The sequence below is a fragment of the Zingiber officinale genome, chromosome 2B, assembly GCF_018446385.1.
Source record: "Zingiber officinale cultivar Zhangliang chromosome 2B, Zo_v1.1, whole genome shotgun sequence".
NCBI lineage: Eukaryota > Viridiplantae > Streptophyta > Magnoliopsida > Zingiberales > Zingiberaceae > Zingiber > Zingiber officinale.
In genome coordinates this window covers 14,037,487-14,046,779 of record NC_055989.1, presented here as the reverse complement: position 1 = coordinate 14,046,779, position 9,293 = coordinate 14,037,487, and the positions used below count along the sequence as shown (strand labels likewise).

Genomic DNA, 9,293 nt, shown 5'->3' with positions numbered 1-9,293 from the left:
GTTTCTACCTTCAACGTCGATGGAGATGCTTTAGGGTCGAAGTAAGGGGAGGTCAGGTCGTCGCCAATGGTTTAAGAGGAAGTTGGGGATTGCGTCACCAATGCCTTGGAGTCACAAAGGCTCGAAGTAAGGGGAGGGAGTGCATGGGCAATTGGAGATAAATAAGAAATATTTGAGGGTTTTAATTTAATAGAGGGTAAGTTGATAATTTTACATGGGTTAGGGAGTTGAAACAAATAAATTGATTTAGTCAGATATCGGGAAGAAAGAAAGTCTGATGCAAGGACTGAATACAAATATTTAGATTTATATGAGGATTTTAGAATAAGTTTCTCTATTTTTACTGATTGAGTATGAATTAACAGATAAATTTTTTTACAAGAGTCTACAAATTATTTAAGTTAGCTTCTACATAAAAGTATTTAAATTTATTTATTTTTACTAAATAAATAATATTACGTATAAATTTATCTAAACCCTGATTAAAATTAACTTCTTTAGTTATTTATTTTTTAAAAAAAAAAAATAACCGTAAAATATCACATTGAATATGAGAGTATTTACCAGCATGAGATGAAACCCATGGATGGTTGTTTTTATTTAATAGAATTAGAGGTGAGTTGAACTTTAGCTGTGAAAATGATAAATTTTAGTGGACTAAATATTTAGGTGTGAAAGTGAAGGACTTTAATAGATTAAATAAAAAACTTATATAAGTAATTGTACTATTAGAAAAGTACAATTCAACGTTTTAAATAATTATAAATTCAGTTAATTTGTCTAACAAATAAATTCAATCCTATAAAAAAAATTTTATCAATCATCAAAATAAATCAAAAAACACATGTGACAGACAACATAGAAGCCTAATATCTTTTAGTTAGGTTTCATATTTGGAGAAATTTTTTTTACAAATACACCATAATTAAAAATCAAACTATAAATATCTAGATAATAATTTGAATATCCTATTATAACATCATAATCTAGAGATACAATTGAACATTTTAAATAAGACTGAGTTAAAGAGGGTCATTGTATTATATGGATCCGTCCTTATAAATGAGAGATAATCTTTTGCCATGCAAAATAAGATAATCTTTTGTAATATAATCTTTTGCAATGCTAAGTATTACAAAATAAGCAGCATATGATAGATTTAATATAGTTTAATACTTTTCTGAGACTCCACGTTGATGAGAATTTCAAACACAGAACTATCTTTTATTGATGGTTTATTTTTAAAATTGAATCAATTCAAGCTCAGTTGATATTCAAGACTCAATACAAAAATAGGAGAGTATTTAGACTTCATAGGTTTCAAGGAATACTATAAAAGAAAGATGTTTGTGAGAAAGTCAAAACCATCATTAAAAAAGACAAATCTATACAAAAACAAGAGACAAAACATAACTAAAAGAAGGCATGTCTCAGCATTTGTTATTTTCATCTATACGTTGCCCTCCTAGCAACTTGTTTACTTACAGCTTCAGGGTATGGTATGCTCTACGTGTAGAGTGGGGAAGCCGAGGGCCGGGGATAAGTAGCTTTTCTGTTTCCGGGCACTTCCATACTTCTTGGCCGAGGCCGTTCGTGGTTGTTTTTCATGCTATGGTTGCTTGATTTGTGTTCTGAACCCTTGGTTTGGCGGGGATCTTTAACATTTTGAATCTCCTCTAGAGCAGAAACCACCTGGTCCATGGTTGGTCTGTTTGCTTCACCGGATAGGCACCGGAGGGCGAGATGCGCAGCATTTTGGGCGGCGTGCAGTGGATACTGTCCCCCCAATCGACTATCCAGGACACGGAAAAACTTTCGCTTGCTTGCTAGTAAAGGCCTTGCCCACTCGACCAGATGGTGTTGTCCAATAGGACGGTTCCTGTCTAAGGAACGGCAACCAGACAGCATTTCCAGTAGGACGACTCCGAAGCTATAGACATCGCTCTTGGGAGTTAAATGACCTACAAATCAATAGAATTGCATTGCAAATGATTTAGGTAAGAAGATGATGAAATATAACCTTCTCCAGCCACTACACGTCTAGATTATTCAATGACAGTTTCAAAACAAAACAATATCGTAACTAGAAATTCTTTTACGATAGATCCTAGCATGATACTGCAAATCAACTATCAGAATGCTAATAGATGAAAGGATAACAAGTGCCAGTTTAAAATTAGCAATATGAAATGTGCAATAGGTCCTACAGCTATCCATGCTAGATGGATCGGTTATTCTGTTCGTTTATTACCCTAGTCTTTTGTGTTTTGCCACTCCATATGCACGATTTGACTATCCTGAACGGGAAGTAAACTTACATTTCACTAATAAAACCACCTAACAAGAAATTCAAAAGAAATAGTATAGCACCAAATTTTTGAAGCTCTTAAGTGAGAAAGCACTTCATACAGAACAGTAATTAAAAACAAACTGTTCCATTAAGTTAATATTTCTTCATACTTTTGATAAACTCAGTATCGTAGAACAACTGACTAAATTATTTAGTTGTGTATCAACGAACAGAAGCTCCAAAGGTTTCGACCATTTGGCATATATATCCCGATTACATGTATCTACAATAAGAATGATGCATGTTTTTTGCTGAAAGACTAAAGAAAAAACCACCAGTACATGAGATTACTGGAAACTTTATCATTTACCAGTTTGAAGGTATTCAGGGGCAGCATATCCATGGGTACCCATGACCCTTGTAGAGACATGAGTATTATCGCCAGTTGGGCCATCTTTCGCCAATCCAAAGTCTGAAAGTTTTGCATTGTAGTTCTGTGCATATAGCAGCAGGATTACTTATCGAACAGAATTAGCATTGAATCTATGACCTAGAAGAAACCATAATATAACTTACTGAGTCCAGAAGCACATTAGAGGCTTTAAAGTCACGATATATGACTTTTGCTTTATCACTATGTAGAAAAGCAAGTCCTTTAGCAGCCCCAAGAGCAATCTTCATACGGGTGTTCCAAGATAGTGGTTGAAAGTTTGAACTCCCTAATGCAGCATTTCCAAAATCATAAATCTCATTAACAATTAATAAGACGGGTGAAATATGTCAATAGTTTGCATGTACACAAAGAACATACTTCTAAAAAGATGATTCTCCAAGCTGCCGCATTGCATGAACTCATAGACAAGGAGCCGTTGCTCATCCTCCGAGCAATATCCAATTAGCTTTACAAGATTAGGATGAGTTAATTGACCCAAGTAATTAACCTCTGTCTGCAAAGCATAAGAACTATTGATCAAAATTAAGGTTAAAATGGAAAGACATTCATAACCAAATAGACAAAAATGTAAGCACATTAGCAAATACCATGTCAAAGTACCATCTTCAATGCATATGTGCTTATCTAAACCTCTACTTTGATACAAAATCAGAGTAATGGAGATCAAGAAGCAAATAATACTAACCAACCATTCCCTGTGACCTTGGTATCCTTCCTGGTTGAGCTTCTTCACTGCAATGACAATACCAGTTCCAGGCTTGGTTGGTTCGTATGTGTGCTCATCAATCCACCCCTTGAAAACGGAGCCAAATCCTCCCTCGCCTAAGACACTATCTGGACGGAAGTTTCTAGTGGCAATTTTCAGCTCATTGAAGGTAAAACTCTTTACATTACATGACTGCAAAATCTCATCCTCGCTCCGAGGAGTTGGAGGCACTGAAAATCTGCTGCTAGAACTACTGAACGTGTTGCCCTCACGGCTACCCTGCTTAGAGTTCACACCTGGCGTCCAATAAGAGGAATTTAGATCTCACTCGTTTAAGATAACATGCACAAACTAGCAAGCAAGTGACAGACAATCCTGACAAACTGCGTCTAGTATTAATCTCTCTAAACAAGTAATGATCGATTTCAAGTAATACAACAAAGGAATTAATCGTGAGTATAGTGAAACGATGGATGAACTCGAATTCCCAGCACATACAAAAAAACAGATTACTCGACAAATAAGTAAGAAAAATAGCGATGATCTAATCTCCCAACAGAAGTACATGTCTTGGAATAAACACAACTGATTTCGATCTGACAAGCGGTTCCTTTTATGTACCAAATTTTGTAAGATGAAACAAATAAATAGCAAAAATCCCACAAAGTTGTAGTTTCCACACAAACTCAGTATTCGAATCTAAACTGAAAGGATTAAAAAAAACTACTAAAATTTGAAATCTTTTATTTATTTTTCAGATCAGCAGAACAATCAAAGATGATAAAAAGGAGAAAATTTTGGTACCTGAGGCAAAGGCGCTTTGAGAAGGACTCTCCGCCTTGATCTTGGTTCCCCAGCAATTCCCCATCCCAGACCTCCAAGAGAGCACAAGCGCGAGAGAGTACCAACCACAAAAACAAGGTTTCAGGAGCCAAAGGGGGCGAGGCCAATTCGTCAACACGTCGCTATAAAAAGCGAATCAAATCGAAAACCCTGCGGCCCGGAAAGCTGACGAGGGAAAAAAAGGTAAGGCGAGCGCTGGCGAAGAAGGTAGATGAAGCTCACCAACCAACAGCTGGCTACCTTACTCCCAACTCTCCGACTTCGGAGCTCGAATATCGATCGCCCTAATCAGCAATTAGCAGCTAAATGGAGCCGAATAGAAAAAGGAAGAGAGAAAGGTAGCAGCTTTTAGGTTTGTCGGATCTTTCCTGGATCTCTCTTGCTGCCCCGCTGCCCTTTTAGACCTTCGTGTAGAAATTTGACCCCTCACACGAAGCTCGAGCGACGCTCATCAATGGCGGGCGGGAGGGCGGCGGTCCCACGGACCTATCTCACTCGGAAGCTTCTTTACGAGGACAAAAGGCAAGAACAAGTATATTTTGGCTGTTTATTAATTTGATCCTCATATTTACTTCATTTGCTAATTGTACTTTATAATTTATTTAGTTTGCGGTTGAAAGCGACTCTTTAATGGTATATATACGTACGAAAATCAAATTAATATCTTCGTGCGATTAATGCGTACGAAAATCAAAAGCCCTAAATTGGACGTAATCCTCTATCTAACTGTGACATCACGGAGGTGGGCGACAATTCGTGGTCAAAAATTAATTATTTTACTTTTTAAATAATTTATTTTTATAAATGGGTCGCTCATTTATTTAATTTTCATTGGCACCGTATGTCAATTGACCGATTTAATTGAATATTTTCTAGATAAATCAGACAGTGTTTATAATTAATGATTATCAATTATTTATTAAAAAAACGTATTCATTAATTGAGACTTAATTTTTAAATACTAAAAAAATTGTAAAGATCTTCTATCATTAATTATCCCGAGGGCGACAATTCAGATTTTAATGAATAATAATTTAATCCTGAGGGTGAGAATTCAATGAATAATAATTTCATTGGTTAAATTGGATTACTTATAAGAATTGGCCACGCTAAAGACTAATTCTCACATATTTCACATGCTCCTGGACTCTCTTCTTCCACGTTTCACATGTCTCTTTTCTTCGTTTCTTTTGTACTTTATTTCTTATGAGTAAAATTAAAGTGGCATTTTATATGAGTGAAGGGGACAAGAAAGATCTTTTTCAGATTTCAACTACATATTTTTCATATCTACTTGTACCTTTTTTTTCCCAATTAAGATTATTTATATAATTCTTTGATGCTCTTAAATATCCTAATTTGTTCTAAAGAATTAAACTTTAGACGATTGTCGAATAGTCTAACATGTTTATATCTATATTTTTTATTTATTACTCTAATCCAATTCTTAAATTTTAAAAAGTGAAATCTCATTGACATAATTTGAGAGTTTATATATATATATATATATATATATATATATATATATATAGATATATATATATATATATATATATATATATATATATATAAACGTTCCGCTGCGGAATGTTTCTTCCGGACTGCTGCGGACCTGTCCTCATGACAGGTCAGCGTCATTTTTTTTTTGTTAGAGTATATTAGTTTTTTTCCACTATTTTCCGCAGCTCTTCCTCCATCGCGACGCGACCACAGAAGAGGAACACCCACAGCCGCAAGGAAACTCCACAGATTTCTCCTTCCTCCTTCCTCGCGACGCGACTGTAGAAGAGGAACACCCACAGCCGCGAGGAAACTCCATAGATTTCTCCTTCCTCCTTCCTCCTTCCTCCTTCCTCCTTCGTCGCGACGCGGCCGTGGAAGAGGAACACCCACAGTCGCGAGGAAACTCCACATATTTCTCCTTCCTCCTTCCTCCTTCCTCATTTCTCCTTCCTCCTTCGTCGCGACGCGATCGCAGAAGACGAACACCCATAGGCCGCCCGAAGTTAGGGTTTCTGCCCCTTCCTCCTTCATCACGACACAACTACGAAGAGGAACACCCACAGGCGCCTTCCTCCTTCGTCGTGACAAGCTAAACTTAGGGTAACATCTTTAAGGACTTATACTTTGCTGTGTTTAACTTAGAGGACATCTTTAAGGACTTATTTAGTTTTTCAATGCAACAGAGATAGAGGTTATTTATTTCTTCTTATTCAATTTAGGACTTTTCTCTATCAAATTGTTTGCCATTTTTACTTTATAAAAAATAAGTTATAGTTTTTATTTATTTATCTACTTATCTACTGTCAAATATAATGTGAGGACTCTCAGAAATGGAAGAAAATAGAGTTGATGATCAAGAATTCATTCCGCAAGTTGCAGATGATAGAAAGCCAAAAAATTGGAATGGAATTCTCATCACTAGAGGAGACATATTCGTTCTATAACCAATATGCACGAGAAGCTAGATTTAGTTCAAGGATAAACACAAGCAAGAAAAATAAGATAACAAATGAAGTGACGTGAAAACAAATTGTTTGCTTTAAAGAGGGTCATACAGATCTAATGCGGTGGAATAAGCATGCAAAAGTTGATCATGTATCAAGGGAAAGAGCACGTGGCGCAATTAAAACGGGTTGTAAGTCGAATATTGCATTTGCAAAGAAATAGACCGGACCTAATTGAGTTGTCAGTAACTTCATAGAAACTCATAATCATCCACTCTCGACTCCACCAAAGGTGCATTTGCTACGCTCACATCGTAATGTTTCAGCAGCAAAGAAAACATTGACAAAATAGTTTTCAGAGGCCAATGTACCAACTTGTCAGCAAATGCGAATATTGGAGATAGAGTATGAAGGGCCTGAGGGAGTCGGTTGCACAGAAAGAGATATTAAAAATTTGGAGAAAAATCTAAGAGATGAACAAAAGGGTATTGATGTCGAAACACTGATAGAGTTTTTTACATCCGATCAAAAGAAAAATTCAGCTTTTTTCTTTGATTATGAGACAGATTCAGATAACAGATTTAGTATGTGTTTTTGGGTTGATGATATATCAAGGAGGGCATACAGTGTATTTAGTGATGTAGTTGTATTTGATGCGACATATAACACCAACAAATATGGCTTAATTTTGGCACCATTTGTAGGGGTTAATCATCATCATCAAACAATTCTTTTTGGTCGTGGGTTTCTTAGTGATGAGAAAACTGAGTCTTTTGTTTGGTTGCTTACAAAGTTTTCAGAAGTCATACCTAAAGGTGCACCAAACATTATCATCACTGATCAGGATCCTGCTATGACAAAAGCAATTGCACAAGTTTTCCCTCAAATGGTGCATCCATATTGTTTGTGGCACATATTGAATAAATTCTCAGATAAATTAGATCCTTTGACTTTTCGAAACCACTATCACAGCATAAAAAACGTCATTGTAAATTCTACAACACTTGATGATTTTGAGAAGTCATGGGAAGAGACTATCAAGGATGCTAACTTAGAGAAAAATGATTGGTTGTCCTTGATGTATGAATTGAGACACAGATGGGTGCCAACATATTTTAGTCATGTATTTTCTATAGGAATGTCAAGTAGCCAAAGATCTGAAGGCTCACATGCATTTTTTTAAGAAATATGTCTCAAATAAGTACTCATTAATGGATTTTTATCATACGTTTTAATAGAGCATTGAGACATCAAAGACACAATGAGTTAGTTGCGGACCATATTGATATGAATGAGCAACCCAGGGTTAATACAACCTGGCCAATGAAAACTCAAATGGTTAAACTGTACACAAAAAAGAAATGGCTAGAGTTTCAAAGTGAAATGATCGAGAGTCATAGTTATTATGTGCAACAGTCATTTATAGGAGTTGCCTCAGCGGTTTACCACGTGATGAAATTTCAAAGTTCTTCTTCAAAATCAAGAGTGCTCATGCATGACAAACAAAGGGATTACATATCATGTAGGTGCACAAAATTTGAGTTTGAGGGCATTCCATGCAGACATATGTTAGCTTTTTTTCGTATCAACCAAGTATTTCATTTGCCTGATACGTATATACTCAAACGATGGACACGAGATGCAAAAGTTGGAGCAATATATGCTTTAGGGGAGCAAAATGTCATTGATGATCCAGATTCAGAAAGGTATTTGATGTCGAGGCATTCGAGGTTATCCTATAAAGCTTCCGTGTTAGTTGATGATGCATCTTTGAGTAATGAAAGGACAACTTTCTTAGATGAAAAATTCGATTGTATCTACAATAAATTCAAGAGATGTCCATTAGTACAACATGCATTGATAGAAGTCAAAGAAAAAAATCCATTGATGAGAGCCTTGGTATTATTGATCCTTCTATAGTAAGAACAAAAGGAAGTGGGAAGAGATTAAAATCATCAAAGGAGAAATCTACATCAAATTCTAGGTTTTGTCGTGGATGTGGACAACGAGGAGTATCACATGACAAGCGTAACTGCCCCAATTTGCAACAAGGGTCTGTGTCAATTCATTTTTTCCATTTTTTTATATGTTTTCTTGCAAATAAATTTATTTTATTATATTTATTATATGATAATGTGTCAATTATCAGATCGATTGAAGATAATAATCATATCGATCTTGACGACACATATGAACTTGATTTGGGATCTATAGCGAGTACTATCAAAGTTTTAATTTGTTAAATTATAGTGATTTATTGTATTGAGAAAATGAGATTAATAAATTATCTTTATTGTTACAGGTTCTAGTAACATGCGCTAGGATGTTGCAATTATCTATGGTTAGTATTCATCTATTTCCTTTATTTTATTTGTATGTTTGATTGATTTAGTACATTTTTTTGGATTGAATGCATACTTCTAAAGAATCTGGTATAGAATGCATATTTCTAACCGATATTGTTTCACAATGCATACTTTTTTAGGCTCTCTTTCGGAATATTGCAGCTAGCTTGCCTGGGATGAAAAACCTTTGTTCAGAAAAGCAGAATGG

General features: G+C 35.6%; 1 protein-coding gene across 1 annotated transcript; it reads right to left on the bottom strand.

Moving 5' to 3' along the window:
- Window positions 1-1,247: 1,247 nt before the first annotated feature.
- Window positions 1,248-4,774, bottom strand: LOC122045356 (receptor-like cytoplasmic kinase 176). The gene is made up of 6 exons (XM_042605549.1): window positions 4,255-4,774; window positions 3,430-3,746; window positions 3,102-3,237; window positions 2,867-3,009; window positions 2,661-2,784; window positions 1,248-1,961 (listed from the first exon to the last, which is right to left on the bottom strand). Exons 1-6 carry the CDS (start codon window positions 4,316-4,318, stop codon window positions 1,507-1,509), a joined length of 1,239 nt encoding a protein of 412 aa, XP_042461483.1. The 5' UTR covers window positions 4,319-4,774; the 3' UTR covers window positions 1,248-1,506.
- Window positions 4,775-9,293: the final 4,519 nt, after the last annotated feature.